Source organism: Phoenix dactylifera, unplaced genomic scaffold, assembly GCF_009389715.1.
Source record: "Phoenix dactylifera cultivar Barhee BC4 unplaced genomic scaffold, palm_55x_up_171113_PBpolish2nd_filt_p 000077F, whole genome shotgun sequence".
Lineage (NCBI taxonomy): Eukaryota > Viridiplantae > Streptophyta > Magnoliopsida > Arecales > Arecaceae > Phoenix > Phoenix dactylifera.
Window position 1 is genome coordinate 756,080 of NW_024067676.1, and position 20,007 is coordinate 776,086.

At 36.9% G+C, this 20,007-nt stretch overlaps 1 protein-coding gene across 3 annotated transcripts; it reads right to left on the minus strand.

Annotated features, from left to right (window-relative positions):
* Window positions 1–706: 706 nt before the first annotated feature.
* Window positions 707–16,734, minus strand: LOC103715102 (pre-mRNA splicing factor SR-like 1). 3 transcript variants are annotated; one of them, XM_026807693.2, is made up of 6 exons: window positions 16,530–16,734; window positions 11,762–12,175; window positions 9,368–9,448; window positions 5,323–5,394; window positions 5,080–5,153; window positions 1,667–1,999 (listed from the first exon to the last, which is right to left on the minus strand). In XM_026807693.2, exons 2-5 carry the CDS (start codon window positions 12,047–12,049, stop codon window positions 5,106–5,108), a joined length of 489 nt encoding a protein of 162 aa, XP_026663494.1. In that variant the 5' UTR covers window positions 12,050–12,175; window positions 16,530–16,734; the 3' UTR covers window positions 1,667–1,999; window positions 5,080–5,105. The 3 variants fall into 3 exon arrangements, with proteins under 3 accessions (XP_008800851.2, XP_026663494.1, XP_026663493.1); XM_026807692.2 differs by having other exon boundaries at window positions 1,714–1,999; window positions 5,080–5,140; XM_008802629.4 differs by lacking the exon at window positions 5,080–5,153 and having other exon boundaries at window positions 707–1,999; window positions 16,530–16,728.
* Between the last annotated feature and the right edge of the window lie 3,273 nt (window positions 16,735–20,007).

Sequence of the window (20,007 nt, forward strand, 5' to 3'; positions counted from 1 at the left end):
TTCACATTCTCTCCTAAAATTGGATCGAAAATAAAACTCTCCAACCAAACATAGCTGGAATAGTTGAAATGAGAATAACTCGTTTTCATTTCCGTTCCTCGAGCTCCCCCAATCAATCATACCCTAAGTTACTTCTTAGTCAATTAAGGTAGCCACATTCAATCTACTTTTGTACCATGCTAGAACAACATTAGCTCATGCAAAAATAATCCTTCATGAAACAATTCAAGTACTGTTACAAGCCAACACTGGCAGCCTGGGGTATGAAATAAGGAGCAAAATCATGCCAAGCAGATACATTTCCTCCCATCAGATCAATAAATTATCAATAAGACACAATAGACTTTAAATAACAGCATTTATCAACTGAAAAAAAAAAAAACCAATAATGACTCAAAATTGGAAAAGATCTTCAAAGATGGCAAAATGCTCTACTCTTGGTGGTGCACCATCCCAAAGGTAAGAATTTTCACCCAGGCATGAAGACAAAATGTTTCGAGTTATGTATCAGGCCTCTCTAGCTTATGTGCAACAATGTATTATCTGTCAGAATTACATGCTAACAAACGTGATTCACACCGATCATGCTCAGAAGTACACAGCTACTTGAAAAACCTAAGATTCTAATAACCAAAATACAGCTCCTTACCGGTCTGCAACTTCGTAAATAAGCATAAATCAATTGATAATTTTGAGTTCTACGTCCTAATTAGCAACTTAATAGCAATAGTATTGGAGTTAAAAATCACAGCATGGGGAAGAAAATCTGAGAGAGGATTCATCAGTTACACAAATTACAAGTGACAGAAACCAGCCTATCAAGCAGAAGCAGGAAGCAAAGCAACATGTTCTTAATGAAGTACCCAAAATGAATAAAAGTACCAATGCCTGCAAATAGCCCTTTCTAAAAGCTACCTGTAAGCCATCATGTTCACCCCATAAAAAATATATATATAAAGGTCGATACAAGAGTATGAAAGTTCATGCCCTTAACTAGGGGAGGAGCCTTTTTTTCCATGTTGAGAGCCTCCGGTGCCTTCTTGAACCTTTTACCCTTGAACATACCAGTGGATCATGCAGAACGAAAGCAAATCCACCATCAAATTTTCATTATGTCCATAGGTAATGGTCGAAAATTATCATACAAAACCAGCTCATTCCATTTAAGTACTTTGCTTTACCTCCAAGAAGACCCCCCCAATCTGATCACCTCTTCAGTGCCTGTATCCCTACGAAGCCTTTCAGTACCTTCACTTTGCTTGTCACTACCATCACCATATAAATCCTTCAGCTTTGCCAGATTGCTTGAAACACTAGCTGTCTTCTCTTTGCTTCCATCTCTCAATGGACTAGGGCGATGGTCAGAGTTTGCACCACGGATTTGCACACTCCGGCTCCTGCTCCTGCTCCGACTTCGGCTCCTGCTCCTGCTTCTACTCCGACGAGAGCTCGAATGTCTGTGTCGGTCAGTGTCCCGCACACTCCTTTCATGATCCCGCCTCCCACTATCCCTCTCTGAATATCTGGACCGGAGAGAGTCCCTATCTCTACTGTCATGATCACCATGTCGATCATATTCATGCCTCCTATCTCGTTCCCGGTTCCGATACCGGTCCCGGTCTCGGTCCCGATCTCGGTCTCGGTCCCGGTCCCGATCTGAATGATCTCGTTCAGGTCTTTCACGACTGTGACTGCGACGATTACTAGGGGATGATCTTCGAAGGTCCTCGCTGTCGCTTCTTTCGTGCACAGTTGGTAAGGTCCTTCGGACTGGGGATGAGTCCCTGGTGGATGCACGATGTGGAGCACGCTGACCAAAAGAGACTGACAAAGAAGCTTTCACAGAAGGAGGGCGACGAGCAGTATCATCTGAGCCATGACGAGTGGACTCTCCAGTAGCCCCAGAGGTCTTGGTGGGGAGCTTCATCTTCTCCAGATTGGAGACAATTTGGCGCAGGATTGGGACAGGCACACGGGGGAAAAGAGTATCAAAGTAGTACTGCAGCAACACACAAATAGTCATGGCATATGTTAGCATACAATGCTTTCCATTAAAGACTGAATATACAAGATCTACCTGCCTAGATATCATCATATACATGTAGAAAGTATGCTTTGAAACAAGCTTGTACAGTGGGATGAGTTGCACCAAAAAAAGCATTCGGTGATTTAATGACAAAGATAATCCTGATTTAAACATAGTTAAACTATCAACTGAGGTCACTATGATGAGTTATATTGTCAAAACCAGAAATTCAGGCACACGAACTCAATGTACACAAGTACATAACTGTCCCAAGTCAACAATGCTTGAATGCACCACAGCAGATGATGAGCCAGAAATTAGTCATTGGCAAACTAAAGCAGGACAAAGAGTCCAAGGATCAGGCAGAAACGTTTCGAAGAATGCAGTTACAGATTAGAATTCATATGGTTACTGAATAATGCCAAAAAGAACAAATTGACATGGATATAAAAGGATGTATTTTCTACGCATGTATAAACCATCTTGGTCAGGACAAAAGGAAGATGACTACAATGGTTGTTATGTTTACAAGTGTGCTGGATCATAATGTTAGTCATCAGGCATGTATTGCACTCAGCAAGTTCTTAAGATTACAATAAAGCTCTCAACTTGCAGTTACAGTGTTTGAATGTCCTCAATTTAAATATGCAACATCAAAAGGCAAGATAGCCCTCCAACCATGTCTGCCAAATAAATGCATTCATGTCAAATAACAAAGGTTGTTTTTATCTTTCGACAAATTATATATTCTATTTTGTGAATTTCAATTACCTGGCAATAATTCAATAAATGTTAGAAAATGTATATAAGATTCTACATAGTGTAACAAGTTTAAGACATTAATATAAAAAGAAATATTATGTTTCCTAAAATTTTTGCAATTCTACAGGACATGCTCTCAAAATTACTTAAAGCAAAAAAAATTCAAGTTCAACATTTTGACATTGCTTCTTAGAGGCTCACTCTATCACCCATAAGCAAAATCAGCTGGCCCACAAAAAAGAAAAGAAAAGAAAAGAAAAAACAACTATGACGACGACAATGACAAGAATAGCAGACTCAGAATAGGACATTTAGCCTTATATTGGGCAGCCTCAGCAGGAATCCCCCTAATTGGCAAAAACTGGACCAAACTTATCAGTTTTAGCTAAAACTGCCCAAACGACTGGAACTCAATCAGAAAGGGATTGTTTCAGGTGAAACCTATCTGTCTTGACCAAAATATTTTGGTTTCAACAGAAACTTCAAACATTATATTTACAATTAAGAAATTTCCACAGTTCTTGGCCACATATATTTAAAATAAAATAAAATAAAAATATCTAAAGGAAAAGGAAAAATACAACTTCTGAAAGGATGTCATAAGTCTCATTCCAGAATAGCTTGGCAGCAGCCACCTAGGCTCCAATTCTCTTCTTACTAACTATCAGAATTGATGTCAAACTCCAAATTGTCTTTCTCTTACATATTAATAAGAAATATGAAATGATCCAATAAACTGTTATCAGTAGTGCAATCCCACTACCACCCTCTCCATCACCAATGGACTGTCATAGTAGGCTTAATACAACACTAGAGAGCATGCCAGTGCACAAGGCTTCCGCCGTTGCAATGTCTGGGGAGAGTCAGATGTATGTAGCCTTACCTCTGTGTGCGGTGGGGTTGTTCCATGTTTTGAACCCATGATACCTGCCCTCTAGGCCTAATACAACACTACTCCCTATTTCTCAAGTGATTATTACATCAAAATCAAAGAACTATTTATTAAAAAAAAAATCCCATTGTTGTTGTATCTCCCTCCTCAAGCCTTCTTCCTTCTGGCTAGGTTGCCTAGAGAGAGAATCTTTCACCCTCCTCAGATCTCATCCTTGAGGCAGTTGTACTCATGTTTTCTTCTTTTCTCAGAAAATTACTATCCGTCGGTGAGTACAGATGGAGAGAGCACAGAGAACTAAGAAAAAAATGCATTCAAAAGCAAAGTGCCTTATCCTCTGCATATGCAATCCTGCACAATATTAGCACCCTTTTTTACAGGCCAAGTCTGGCATGTATTAGTAGTTCAACCATGGCTCATCTGATTCAACTTATTGAGACAACAATTAACTTAGAAAAGCAGCCAGGATCTAACCTTAGTTATGAAAAAGTTCCCGACTAGATTCTACAGAATTCCCCATAGATCTCCAGCCAAAATCCAGCCTTACATTTAGAGGTGGGATTTCTCATTTTACTGATATTTAAACTAAAGAGAGAAATGAATCCCCTGTAACACCACAACCGAGCCAAATATTTTCCCTCCTATACAAGGTTTTCTTTCTTCCTATATTCCAAATGGAGTGGTAAAGAATATACTTTCTGAACATCCATCAAAAAAGCAACGAATGGGGGATCCAATCTTCACAAAAAAAAGGTAAGTTTTTAAGGACATGGTATTAAAGTATAATCAGTTCTCAGCCTTATTTGTACAGAACGAATGCTCGCAGCTTGGTAGGGAAGGCACCCTAGAAGTTTGGTGCTGGAGGTGGTGGGTATGAGTTCCGGTGTCCATCATGTAAGTGCATGCAATGGATAAGATTGTGTGAACAAAGTATTTTGTTGACAAATTTGATAATCCCTTAAATTGCAGTATTCCTCCAATCCTTCTTCAAGACCAGGATGGCTTCTATACCAAATGTGATGACAAGAAACAGGAGATATGTAGGACATAATATCAGTTGGTTCTTTTAATTCAGCCTTGTCGACTACTTTAACATTCAAAGGTTCAGGAGATTATCATAATTGTCATTAACATACAGTTTGACATTGTCATTCCATCTACATCACTAACATATAGATAAGCCTAAATTGGACGAGTACAATTCTCAAATAGAAGTGTTAATGCAAAAATAGAGAAGCTTGCATGTAATATGCACAGAGACACCAATATAAATATCAGCATCAAGCAGTAGCATAAGTGCTTAAAACATTGACCAGGAAAGTAACTCACTGACAATATAATTTAAACAGCATACTGCTCTTTTAGAGAACACAATCATTTCAAGATCAACATTACAAACCTTACAGAAAATTGTTGACAGAGATGTCATCTCCTCTCAAAGCAAACTCCATTATGGAAACCTAAGCTCAGAATCTCAAATCCAAAGATGAGCCATTTCATTACCAAAGCAATTACCCTTCAACTACCATGACAAACAACTAACTTTATGGTACAAGTCTACATAGAAGTAAGATGACTTAAGCAAGCCAACAACAAGCATTATATATCACATTATAACACAATAGGCAAAGACGTAACCGACCTGTCCAAGAAGAAGATCACGTACATATACCCCCATGGTTGTCATCCGACCATTAGACCCAGGAGAGAATTCCTGCAAAACAACAGATGAAAATGGCGACTGCCTGAATTATTATCAAATGAGTTGCTAGCAACATGCACATTTTCTTTGAAACATATAGAAGAGCAACTATCTTCAAGAAAGTATAGGCAGCAAAAGGAATCGAGAGTCAAATCAACTAGCACAGAAACAACAGTTTAATGTATGATATAATATTATTAGTAAGCTGTAATTAACACCAATATCTAGACGTTGCAAATGACCTGGTAATGCTTTGAAGCCGTGGATCAAGAATGAAGCTATACGCATATGCAGGCTACTGTTGTGAAAACCTACTTTCACTCTTATAGGATTGCTAATTTAAAGAAGACTGATTCTTAGCCAGTTGGGATTACCAATCTTTTCCCCTTCTCCCTTTCGTGCCCAACTAGAAGTACATTATTTACAGGAGAAATTATTTCCATTCAAGAATCTATGACAACATCCCAAAAAAAAGGAGGGTTCTATCTATATGCATGTGTACGCTTGGGATTCGTTGATAATGAGTATCATATTTGTAGAGAAGAATCCTTCCAACTCCCTCCATACAGAGTGAATGATTGTTGCGACCCTTAGTTGATGATTGGCTTTCCTTGATATTGATATCTATGTTTCAGACTGGAATAAAAAAAATTACAAGGATTTGACAGTAAAAACGAAAATAAGACTGGATGTAACAGTTGGCAGTGGTAATTCTCAATGCTAATACAGTAAGCTTGGAAAAGTACAGAGGTGAGATCACAAGCAAGATCCCAGAGTGGGTGTACTGACCTAAGCATATGATTCTGCCCGCCAGAGTTTGAACTTGATAAAGGAACTGAGTTAGCACCTCTACATCTTAAAGGAATGTTATCAACAAACTTAAGATTATACGGCAAACCATCAAAAAGCTTCATGGTGTTTTCAGTTCATAGCAAATTTGCACTTGACAATTTGCTCAGCCCTAGTACATATCACATTAGGCTCCCAAAATGAAAAAACGCCCATCCTTGTGTATAGGGCTACAAAATGGAATTGGATCAACCTCATGCCAATCTGGATTTGACCCTGAACCAAAATCATTTGGATCAGGCTCAGATTGAAAAATATGCTCTACCTGAAATGCAGATTGTATATGGATCAAATTCGATCTAATTGGAATCCAAACCTACCTCAAGCCCACATACTACTAATGATGACATGTATTTAACTACCAATATGTGCTGACAATAACCATATGTTGATGTTAATAAAAATTACACAGAGAGCAAGTTAATAATGCTCATATCTTATTATACCTGTTCCTATTAATAATATATTTAGGAAAAATCAGGTAACTCAATTTATAGATGTTCCTTATGATGTGTTCGAGTTATTTATAACCCAATTTAACATGAAAAAATTATGGATCAAACAGCACTGAAACTCCATCTAATCCAACCCAGGTAGAACTGGATTGGGCTGGTTCAAAGTTCTGACCCTATTCATATAGAACAAGCTTCAATTGTGCCAAACTTGATCGAAACCTTCCCACTTTCAGCCCCACTTAGGCACTGGTTAGCTTCCTGCGTTCTTCCAATCATTTTGAAACAATTGGGGAAGTACCTTTTTCCACAAAATGGAACTTCTCAATGGGTCCCTGTATCTTTGAAACAAACTCGTTATCCTAGAGTAATGACATCAAAATCATCTGCTTACATTTTTTTATAAAAAAAGCATTAGATGTAGCTACTCTGCAACAAATTGATCATAAGGTAATATATGTCCGAAGAACGCATCTAGCTGACAAAAGAATTACATCATACAACTCATATATATAGTTTCTCCGAGTCACTTAAGTCTTCTTAAGGACCTTTATATTGCTCGCACTAATTTATCACTATCAGCTTAGTTTGAAAGACATGCTTACGCTTAAGAAATTAGCATTTTCCAAATCCTTGTATCGTGCACTTCTTTAAAGTACAGTAGCAAAAAGGATTACTTTCATTATGTTTACAATATTATACATTATTCTATCCCATTGGTTCCTAAGCACCAGTTTACCCTTTATAAAATATTGCTTCCTTGCTCCTGCAACTCCTCCTAACTTAGGTATTTACAGTCTTCCATTACGAAGAAACTAATGCCTTACCTCAATATTCTGATTGTCATTTATCCTTAAGCTCTACATTTGGCAATAAGCAACCTAGAAAAGTTTCTTGTACTATCATCACAGTGGCAACTTTACAAATAAATGCTTTCTTAAGAAACGTGATATCTTGTTGATGCAAACAGTCATTCTTAAATCGTGAATGACTTGTGCTCAAAAAGTTCTTGGAAGGCAATCTTCCATGCAAGTGCAAATTTCTAATCAAGCTTCCTGGCCTTGGATCAAATCCCTATCGGCAGATCTTCTAAAAAGGGGTGTTGATAGAGCAACCAAAGTGTACTAGATCGATCATCAATATCTTTTTTTAGTGCTATCAACCCGAAAGCCTCAAGCTACAGATCATGAGTCAAAAATTTCAAATCAGATACATTGTCTGGATAAATCTAGGCAGAAGCATCAAAATATTTCACATTATCTCAATCAATTTCACACTAGTATGGACTGTGGCTAGAAGATTGGTAATTAAAATTGAGAGATAAAACTTGGCATAAGAAAGTCATAAAAAATGCAGAAATATAAATAAATCAGTTGCACAGGCGGTCTTAAGGACATTACTAAGTATACTTTTGTATGTACTTCAAAATATTTTTAAAAGATATTCATAAAAAGCAAAGGTAAAAAAAGTAGAGGTGAGCCCTAAAAACAATAAAAACATGTACCCCGTCAACAGATAAGTTTATCGAAAAGGTGAATATCACATTTAACATAAACAGAAACAATTTTCTCAATTAATAAAAAATCCTCAATCCATCTTCCACATCACTTGTTTATTCTTTAAAAAAAAATCCGGCTCTGCTTTGTGCAGTCCTATCTACAGTTACCTGCCATAGAAGCGTTTCACACAACTTTCTTAAAGGTTTTTTAAGGTATTTCCACCTCCTTTTCTGTTCCTTTCACAAAGATGTATATGGTGTTAAAGCACTTCTTCTGTTACTAAGTATCTAACTCACAAAGCCCAAATGATTCTACAGAGATTTATCATCTAATGGTGTGCATCATATATTGTATTCATCAGTTACTTCCACTTCTCAAATCCCTACTTCCACACAAATAAACTAAGAACCTATCAATTCTATAAGCCTCAAGCAAGGTCGGTGGAACCATCCCGAACCGCCCGGTTCAGGACGTCCCGAGCTGTACCGGTGGCGGACCAGGACAGTTCTGGTTAAACAACCGAGATGCGGTCGCCGGAGGGGGAGAAGAAGGAAAGAGAAGAAAAGAGAGAACAAGCGGGGGAGGGAGGCAGGCGGAGGCTAGCTAGCTACTGCAGGCGCTAGTGCAGGTGGCAGAGGCTGCGGTCGGGCCTCTGTTTCCTTCGAAACAAGGGTCAGGCCGCTAAAAAAAATTGTGATTTTTAAGTGAAGCCACCTTCCGCAAGCATCCCTCCCTCTCCCTCTCCCTCCCCCACTTGTTCTCTCTTTTCCTTTCTCCTGCGATCTCCTGTGTCGGTGCAGGCCCGATACGGCACAGCGTGGGCCCGTAACGATTCGTGCCGTCAAGCAACTGGTACGGTGCCCAATACCGGCACAACAGACCGTGGCCTCAAATATCAGTTGTGTCTCGAATGTAACCCTAGGAAGGCGGCATAGTATAAGCTAGGCATTTAAGAAATTATGATTTACTTTGCATGTAAACCCTTCATAAAATTAAACAATTAAGAGCATCATAACAAATTATCTCGGGCATGTAGCAAATTATACAAGATCAGTTGGTAATCCAAAAAAAATGAACTTATGTTGTTTGAAAAATATTAGTAAATTTGCATAACAGTTTACAAGAATAATCACCTTATGATGGTTATAGACCATAACAAGCTAAAAATTGAAGAGAGATGCATACCTCATCATCTTTGATGTAGGGTTCACACCAAGTCCACAATGTCTTTGGATCTGCCACATATCGCAAGTAGAGGAAGCCAATCTGAAAATCACTTGAACTAATTACTCCATTAGAGCTAGCTAACTTATGAGTAACATGATAGAGTGTACTGAAAAATCAAGCATTGCATGTACATAGGCAACAACCACACCTAAATGTTATGTACCGGGAACACTAGGATGCACCCATACCCGCCCATCCACCCAGTCAAAGAACCACATCACTACACACATCAGCAACCACAAACCCAAAAGACAAACAGAAATGCAAATACAAAATATAATGGTAAAGGCAATTGGAAAAGAAATACCGTTACAGGCGAAATCATATGCATAGGGTTGGCAATAACATGTTATAGATAGCAATTGCTAACTTTCAAATTTGTCATTTTGGACCAAGCTGATCCAAATTCTTTATAACATCCAGCTATGAGGGCTTAATTTTCGGGCCATGTAGTTTTCTTATCCTAGCCAACACACCTTTGTACACCGTGATCTTATAACAAATCAAATGTGGTTTTGGGCCACAAAGAAATTAGCAAGTATTTTGTTTAGTTTCTAGGATGTGCCAGTTTATTAGGAATAGATATCATAATTCAATGTTTAAAATAAATAATATCCGGTGGATCTAGAGCACAGACATCTCCTTATTCTGTGAGAGGAATAACAAATAATTATGAAGATATCAATATTTTAGACCCACACCAACCCTATATTCTATGAATTTTGACAGCAACATCCTAACCAAAAGGGGAAAAAAAGCTCATAGTACACAAGCCAATAACCTGCACCTCATCCAAGACTAGGTTAGCCTTCTAAACCAGCTTGAGAAGTCAATATCAATAATATGGTATATAATATAGTAAAGCAATTCGGGCTAACCCTAAGAAATCCAGCTAATCAGTCCTTACATGATTTACGCTAAAGGCCAAGCAAACCAGAGGAAAATTTAAGGACCATATTTCCTGATTGTTGTTAACCCCATCAACCACTTCCTCTCATAATACTGAATAGAATCACAAGACATTTTATTACAAGTATCTAACTACCATAAAGAAATGAGTTTAAATCCCACTATGGTCATATCATTCCATCCAATTTGTAGATGGCATTTGTCCTACACTAAAGAGTAAAAGTAAGAAGGAGGAAACTGATGCACAACAGACTACATCTTCAAGTTATTCGTATTATCAACTACCTTAAGTTAATGACTGAAGGTACAAAACTTTTAACACAGCATTAACTTCTCAGATTTCGTAGATCCTAAATTTCACATAAAAGTAGTATTTTCACTATTTAAATATCAGCAAGGTTAACTGAAAATTCAATATAAGATGCAACAAAATCAAAAATATCCTTTCACCATATGGCAATATAAAATTCTATATATGTTTTTTTTCGTTTTAGATAATTGACCATCTCTTAACGCCTAAATTCTCCACTCCAAGTGCTGCTCCACAATAGAGACTCTCCAGGCCCTTGCACCAAATACCTAATAATTCCACCATACATGAAATTTAGTATTTATTTACCATGGTTACTATTTTGTCAAAACTATTTTTAGTTCGATCATGAATATTTTCCTTGGTTCCAGTATCATGAATATTTTGCCTAGGAAAAATTAAAAAACATAAATGCCTTATATTTGTAAAAAAACCATTAGGTTGGAAACACAACAAGTGTATCATCTTGTACAGCTGAATTGAAACAATTAGGTTGCCAATACTTGTCTCTTAAGTTAGCTTCATGTTAATTATATTAGAAACCATAAACTTCAGCCCAGATTGTTAGAGATGCTCCTAAAACCTGCTGGTGCCCCAAACCTGCTTCCTAAAACATCCATCCAGTAGTAAAATAAGAAATTATCACTGCCATTTTTTATCAAATCAGTCCAAGTTTAATAAGAAATTTAGAAACATGGCTTCCTTATCTTTTTTAAAATCCTTCATCCTGCATTTCTTTAAAAATATAATAGACAAAGCGTTGATTTCCAATAACTAATATGCTTAGGATATTTATATTCAGATGTATCATAGCTGCCTTCTTGCCTTCAACTTTTTGAGAACCCCTCTTCTACACTCCAACACCAACTCCTGATTCTAATAACTAAGCTTATAGTCAATTTATCACATACGACTAGCCACCTACGTTATTCTATCCCTGATGTATGGTTTGCCAATAGTTATATTAAACTTATCTGCACCAATAAGTTATACTTCAATAATGACCAAATCAACATCAAAATAGTAGATATTAAGTCATATAATGAATTTGAATGCAGATTAGAATGTGATTCGACAAACATAACACAATATAATTAAACAAAAAAGGAAAAAGTTTGGGTGATAAAACTTACAGCCCTAATATATGGAGAATCAGGGTGTTTCAGTAGTCCATGCATTTGTTTGACAGTGAGTTTCATGGTAAAAAATTTATAGAGAAGACAAAATGCTGTGGAAGGACCTCTACAGTTGCCAGTCATCCATGGTTCCACATGATCAACTTGATTATAGATTTCATCTATAACTTCATGGTAAGTCTTCAATCTGTAAAGCTCTTTGAAATAATCAGAAGAAAGGATATTCATGCTGAGCACCTTCTCTACCAAGGTATCAATAGGTTTCCCAGAAGTTTGTATCTCCATTGTTTCTATAGACTATATTTATTATCTAATTAACTTTGACTTTGCTAATTGATAAAGAAACAAGATCTAGAACCCTTCAATACTTGATCAAGCAACATATTCCATGTCCATTAACATTGATAAGACCTGCAAGAAAGAAATTTTAGAAATTAATTTGTAAACTAGACAAACTGTATAATTTCCACATATATTTTATGGAGCAAGTAAAAAGATGAACAACAATGAAAAAAAATAAATGCGATTGGTCACAAGATGGAGTTTACAAATTGCAGAAATATATAACATATACAGAAACATTTTTTATCACAAACAAAATTGATATTGATTACCTACATAAAACTTTTTCCTATAATATAATTGCCATGTTATTTATTGTAAATCTTTTATAAAAAGAAAGCATAAGACTCTTGTTGATGCCTAGCCAATTGACAATAGATAATGCAACTCTGTTCCCAACTTAGGCTACTAACTTGCAATTGCAGAGAGTCTTGACAATCATACATGAAGCAGTTTTGTCTGATTGAGTTTGACAAACGAAAAATAGTAGTCAAATAGTTCAGAAACATTTGTCATTAATCAACCAGCTAATGCAATAGAAAAAATAATAATTAATGAATAAGAAAGATATCTTAAATTATTAAGGGATTCTTGAGGTTAAACTGGAAAAATAATGCACCTGACCAGTGCTACATTATTCATTGATGGAAAAAAAAGGATGCATCTAGTTGAGACCAATCATTCAATGGAAGGTGATAGATAAATGAAAGTAAAAAAAACAAAATAGATGTATAATTAATGACTTACCCTACAGACAGAGAAGTTTTTGCTCTCTATGGTGCTTGCTAATAGTCAATAAACAATAAATCATTTCTTAGTTTAAACATTAAGCCTTAAAACCTTTAAAATCATCATTTAAAGCAACAAGACAGAAAGCTCACCTTCATCAAGCAAAATCATAATCATCCACCAATACATCAGAACAAGGACCACGATTTCAAATATCATAATATGCCCCGTACCATTTACATAGGAGTACAGCATGATGTATGATATGCCCCGTATCTCCTCATGGCTCGTCGAGCTACGCAACAAGCCCCAAGCCAGCATAGCTTGATATGGCAGATAATATAGGATTAATACAGTACACAGTGGTCAGGATTTGAAACCTTGAAAAGGACAGAAGGAGGACCATATGTAGATTGAAAGGATTAAGGGATAATTATTGTACATGGTTCCCTTGGATATGGAGATAATGCCTTTGGATCTAGACTGCATGGAAGGAGCATTGCTGTCTGTTGCAAGGTATCTGTCGGAAAGATAAGGCGGAAGGCTCAAAACAAATCTTCTAATCAAGCTAGAGGAAGCAAACTCAACAGCCAACCATAGAGGAGAGACCAGATTGATGAACAAAGAGGAGAGATCAAAGCAGGTTCAGGGGAGATGCTTCAAGTACCAAGAAGTAGCGAGATCACATTTAGGTTATCAGAAGAAAGATCAAATAATGTTTGTCAAAACTTTACTCAAATCTTTATTTTACATTGAACAGCACACCTTGAACTTCTTTACATTATAAATGTTTTTTTATTCAAAGACACTTCTCTTAAATAGCATTTGAATATTAGGATTTGAACTTTGTTCAAATAAGATATTAAACCCCTCCCTCTCTGAACATGAAGATCCACCTCAGCCTCTCCCCAATCTCTCTTACTTGTTGATTGGTTGAATTGCTCCTCCTTGATGGGTAATAGCATCTTCTTCCTTTGGGCTAATTCAGAAATTTTAAATATGATTCAAGCATCTAATCTCCACTCAAAATCTGACAGGATTCACCACATTCAGATCACTCCTCCCCAAGGTCCGCCGTACCGGTACCGGTCGGCGTACCGGTGGCCGGCCGGACCGGTACGGTACCGGTCCGGTCCGGTACGTACCGGCTGGTACCGGTCCCGTACCGGCCGGTACGCAGTGGTTTCAAAAACCACAGCGCGCGGCGCTGTGGTTCTAAAAAAAAAAAATTTGTGCCGGTTCCGGTACGAGGCCGGTACCGGCCGGTACGGGCTCCGAACCGGCCGGTACGGGCCCGAATCGGCCGGTACGGGCCCGTACCGGCCGGTTCGGATAAAAAACCGGAAAATACCGGTTTTTTATCCGTTCCGGTACCGGTCCACGGCCGGTACGGGCCGGTACGGCATTCCATGCTCCTCCCTCAAAATCTAATTCCACCTCTTAGACAATTGGGATTTTCCTTTGACGAAGTAAACCTCCAACTCTTTATTCAGAAATTGACAAATTTTCTTTGTTTAGAAGTCTATATGATGACATTTGTATGCTCTTATCTTTGTTTTTCCTTTTTTTCATACAATTTCAGTGTTTGAGGGATCACGGACGATACATTTATGCTTATAGCTGGAAAGAAATTTTTTACACAATTATAAAGATGGGTTTTGTTGGATTAGTAGGAAGAGTAAAGATAAGTAGATTTAATAACATGCTTAACTATGTCTTTGATGTGGTAAAGAATATTGTAGATTCTTGAGCTATAGGTGAGATGGTATTGTTTTTTCCTATTTTTTCTTCAGGGGATGGAGAGGAGGACCTTATCTAAGCATGTGAAGCGGATAAATTAGCCAACCACTCCTCATTTACCAATGCAGGGTTTCAATTATCTTTGCCTAACCTACTCACTAGAACAGGCTTGAACATTTATGGCCCACCCAAAAAATTCTTACATTTCTATCTCATTCCCTTTCTCTTTACGTTCTCCACCCGTAAGTTCCCCTCTATCATATGTCTTGCTTTTCAGATTTCACTCGAAACTGATATTGTACATATCAGTCGGTTATTTGATAGTTTTAGTTGTTTTTTTGATGCCAAGCTATCAGGCCTTGTGAATTGTGATATTTCATGCACGCGTTGAAAGGTTTCCCTCGTCAGAAGGGAAGACGTAAAAGCACACAGGACAATAAGGAGGTTTCAGCGATGCTCTGATCCTTCAACACCAGGATTTCTGGGCGTGGGATGTAGTATCATGTGGTTGGATGTGATAGGGGACTCCATTTACTATCAGTTTTAAAATATAGTTCAGTTTATATCTTAATAAAACAGAAACACATGAAATGAAGTAGAATGACTAGGCAACTGGGGCATGCAAGAAGATGAAAAGATTACTAATAATTCTTATTGACTATATCTTTCTTACTGATTTTACTTGAGGGGGTTTATAGCTTGTTGGCATTGAAATAGGATATATATATATATATATATATATATATATTGAGAGCAAAATTTCAGTTCTATTTTTTTCCTAGAGGGAGGAAGAGGTTGTAGAGCCACCACTTGATTTCATCAACTATATGAAATCAGAAGAAACCTACAGAGGATAAGAAGAGGAAAATAAAAAGTTTGGTGTGAAAAAGGAAAAAGAAATGAAGAGGTGTTAGGATGTAGGATGTTGGAGACTCAAAAGTGAGAAAGTAAGCCCGCAAGGATCTGGCCAACAGGATCGATCTGTTCCACAGGTTTTTCATTGAAAGCCATCATCCAGACAATCAAAAGCCTTGTGATGGTTGAAATGGACTTATTATTTGTCGACTATTTGTTACCCCCATTCGGGAGCAAAATTCCAGTTCTGCCTCTATGCACTATTAGTCATTTTTATATGTTTTCACGTTACATTTTTCCTCCATTTCCATTATTTGGCTGGTTTTGACTACATGCGTTCACTTTCACCACTGAACTGAAATGCCACATTATTCAAGTCGAATGTTCAGTATCTTTCACATGCACAAAAAAAATAAAAACTATAACTAAAATTAAAATAAATGCAGAAATCAACTTGACGTAAGTCAAATAGTCAAAGACTCGGCCAAGTCCCCAATAAACATTGTACCCAAGAGTCGATAACAAATTAATAATTTACACTTATACTAATTTTTTTCAAAGTAATAATAACGTACACAACAAGCACATTTGTATAAGATCAGGAAAAATAGATAAAAAAACCTTAATCACATTTGTATAAGATCAAGTAAAATATCTAAAAGAACCTTAGGCACCACCGTGCACTACATTGACGAGCATATTAAACACTAAAAATCTACACATATGGAATAGATAGCACCAAGCATTAAAACCATCTGCTTTCTTTGAGGAAAAAAATCAATTTACTGATGGGATGATAACAAGATACCGTTGTATGTTCTCAATCTATTCATGAAACGAAATATATTTTAGTGCTAACGATTCAAAAAAAGAAAAAAGAGAAAGAGGGAGAGATAACCCGCTCCAATAGTCCAAGTTTACGGAGAAGAGCACATGCAATGAATCAAATAGTTAGGTTTAAGGAAAATTAGGGTTTGCGTGATGAATTAGTCTAGGGGCTTTTGTCCAAATGAAGGGAAGGATTAGCAATTGGGCAAATAGAATAGAAGGGCGGAGGAGGAGCATTGAGAAAGTCCAGAAGAGAGGAGAAAGCACAAACCTTGCGATCTTGAGGAGGGCTCGCCGCCGAGGAGGGCAGCGCCGCCGAGTAGATCTCGCCGCAGGAGGTGGGCCAGTGGCGGTGGCCGGCCGCCGTCGGGGAGGGCGGAGAACGAGAGGAGAGAAGAGAAGAGGAGAGAGAATGGGCGGCGAGGAAAATAGAGGGGAGGAGAGGGGATGATGGGTATCGAATGGAGAAGAAACCCTACCCTGGTCCCGGGCTTTTATCAGGTCATGACGGTGCTGATAAAGTCACCCCCGGTTTTGTATTTTTCTACCCAACTGTGAGAAGACACTAGCAGCATTAAAAAATAACTATCCAGTAAGAAATAATAAATTCTTGGGTGATTTTCATCCCAGACTCGGTGGAATCGGTTGAGTTTCAGAGTTACTCAGTGAGTCAAGGATTTCAAGTTTTAGGGGGCCTGGTTTGCTTGGAGGAATGGGAGTAATCCTATTTAGAAACAACAAAATATATGAGCTACTTAAACCGAGCAACAAGACCTGCATATAGCCAAAAAATTCAGAGGAAATCAAATTCATAATAGCTTGCAAGCAAAGAATATTCTTTTGGAACACCACAAAATATGTGAAACAATTGCTTAAATCTCTACAAGCTGGATGTTACAAGTGAAGAAAAATGATGCAGCTCTAAAAGATAATTGATAGATCTACATGCTCTATAGGCCTCGATTGTTTCTTTTATAGAAGGTGTTTTGATAACTCCAACCATTTAATTCATGTTTTGGCTATGTATATATTTTAAGAATTAATTTTAGAAAACAGAATGTTTGGTTGAAAAGAAGATACCTATTTAGTGTATGAGGTAAGCCAAATATCCACATATAGCTTTTTCATTTGCTACATCATGTATGTGAAGAGAGTAATTTTTAAATAGTTAATTCATGAGGTAGAATTATCTACTCAAGAAGTGATCTATTAAGTGCATGCTTTGGCGAGGAATTCATGGATAAATATAGATATTAGAGAAAAAGGAGATGAGTTGGCCGATCCCTGCATGGTTATGTGCTAATACTCGATTGATCGTCTTATCTATGGATTGAATTTTCATTAAGAGCAAGGAGATTTGAAAATTTTCAAACTACACTATGAAATGCCAAAATTCTTTAGTTTATCTATATATATATATATATATATATATATATCTGAACTACTATATCAATGATGTTGTTACATGCCATAAGGAAGCGCTTTAAGGACTTGCTGTTAGATGAATAACTACTACTAAAACCAGCTTAAGTTACAACATATTCGGCATACGATAAGCATTAAGTTGATCCAATCTTTTGCAAAAAATGGCTTTTAGTAAAAAGAATGGCGTAGAGTTAAAAATCGCAACATAGCCCAAATAGTTCGTTAACGGTTTCATTAGTTATATGATTATAATTGTTACCGTATATAGGATGATTGCCTATTGATTTATATGGAATATCGACCTATGGAAGATAGTCTACTTATCTTATGTAAGCATCATATGTTTATCATATGGACAATGGATGTATCCATATAATGTATCTGCACCTAATTCCAACATAAGTCACATACATCATATGCCTTCACCAAGTAAAGTTAGTGCACCAATTTTGCACCTTTATCATGTATAGCAAGTTTATGTATTCTACACATACCACATATTTATGGTGCTTGATATAATAAAGGTTAAACCCCATAAATAATGTGAAGCAGATTATTCTACTTTTCCATTATTTTGTTGGTATCAGATCTACAAGGTTCAACTCATCAACAATCTCTTCCTTGTCTTGAAGTTGGCAATCAATCGCTTCTCCACCCAAGAGCACTTCTTCATGCTACAACATCATCTTCTTCCAACATTCATGCCCTCCTTCTCAACGTCCAAGATTTTCCATACATCCCTCTAACTTGCTTGGTCCATGGCATCTTTTGCACAACCACTTGCTTAGTTAGATGTCAAGATTATTGAAGCTAGTTATCAAGAGTAATATGTAATGATGCAACTCCTTTCTAATGCATTAGATGTTACTAGCCACATTGATGGGACTCTTTCACCTTCTAAGGCCTCTTGTAAAAAAGAAGATAGTCAATTGGACCTTTGCTGAGCATTGCTCGTAGGATTAATTCATCATTAGTAATGATTGACATTCTCATGCAACTATCGAGCTCAATCATTTGTTGAGTATTGAGAGCTCTCCTTAGCTTATCATGTTGAGCGATCTATTTGAGAGTTTTATTTTTTTGGAGTCAATTGGTTAATTATTGTAGTACCAGAGCTAGTTAGAGGTTGTGTTTGAACGATCTTCATATTATTTATTTATTTAATTTATCTTAGCCTAGTGAGATGCATGCCACATTATGCATATGAACCTAGCTATCATCTTCCTCGTGATCCAGTCTCTATAGGTAGGATTCAAGCCACATGTGAGAGAGATTGTCAAGCATGATATATGTCACTAGCCATCAGTCAAGAGATGTCTTGAATGTCTGCTCAGCTTCAACCTATTGCAAATAATTGATGGCTCTTGGAAGCAATCGTAAGCTAATGCTATAAGACAATTGTACCACATATTATTAGGGTTGGGACGTGAAGCAATTTGTTTAGGTTGAAGGTGCAAGGTGAGGGTATGTGAGTGTTTGGATAAGTTAGGGTATAAAAATCTTTAGGATAACATTGGCACGATTTCAACAAAACTCTCAAACCATCACACGTAGAAAAAGAGAGTTTTTGGATACTCGTAGCTCACTAAATGGTGAAAGCAAGCGATTAAAAATCTTTAGTAGCTGAGAGTTTGAAATCAATTTGGATTTTAAAAGCTTATTGGAAACAATTAGGAGTTTAAAATTCAAAAGAAAAAGATTAAATTTGAAAGCATATCTTTAATCAAACAAAAATATCACCTTTAAAACTAATTAAATATTAATTTTTTTAAAAAAATAGAATTTCTATTATATGCATGTATATATCACAATGTTTGAGCAAAATAACTAGAAATTTGAATCCCACTATAATACTAAATCTAATGCACATAAGGAATTCTATGAGATTTCCTGATCTACACGAGATCAAAGTAGCATAGCACAAAGCATATAAAATTTTAATTAGAAGCAACTATGATTAAAATATAAGCATAAATTATGATAAGAGAACGAAAAAATAACTATAAGTTAGAACTAGAAGGCCTTGCATTTTCACTTCTTGTTCGAACTTCAGACTTGCACCTAGGGTTTTCACAAGTTTCAATAGAAGATGCCTAGCCTCTCACCAATATCTCCTTTCGACTGCGACCTCACACCACGAGCTCTTGACAAGCCCTCATGATATACAAAAAATAAAAAGAATCTCAAAAGAAAGCTTTGTTGATATTTTTCGTGTTCCTGAGCCTTCGCATTAAAGCAAACTCATGAGATTTCTCGGAACTCAACTAGAACTAAAAAAGAAAAATTCAAAAACGTAATTAAACTAGAAAATCTCACTAAAGGGG

Excerpts from the sequence above, each read along its gene's own strand:
- LOC103715102 (XM_008802629.4), bottom strand. The coding sequence starts at position 12,049 with ATGGAGATACAAACTTCTGGGAAACCTATTGATACCTTGGTAGAGAAG. Across the intron at positions 5,395-9,367 it reads CCTACATCAAAGATGATGAG|GAATTCTCTCCTGGGTCTAA; the intron begins GTATGCATCTCT and ends GTTGTTTTGCAG. Across the intron at positions 2,000-5,322 it reads GTGATCTTCTTCTTGGACAG|TACTACTTTGATACTCTTTT; the intron begins GTCGGTTACGTC and ends GTGTTGCTGCAG.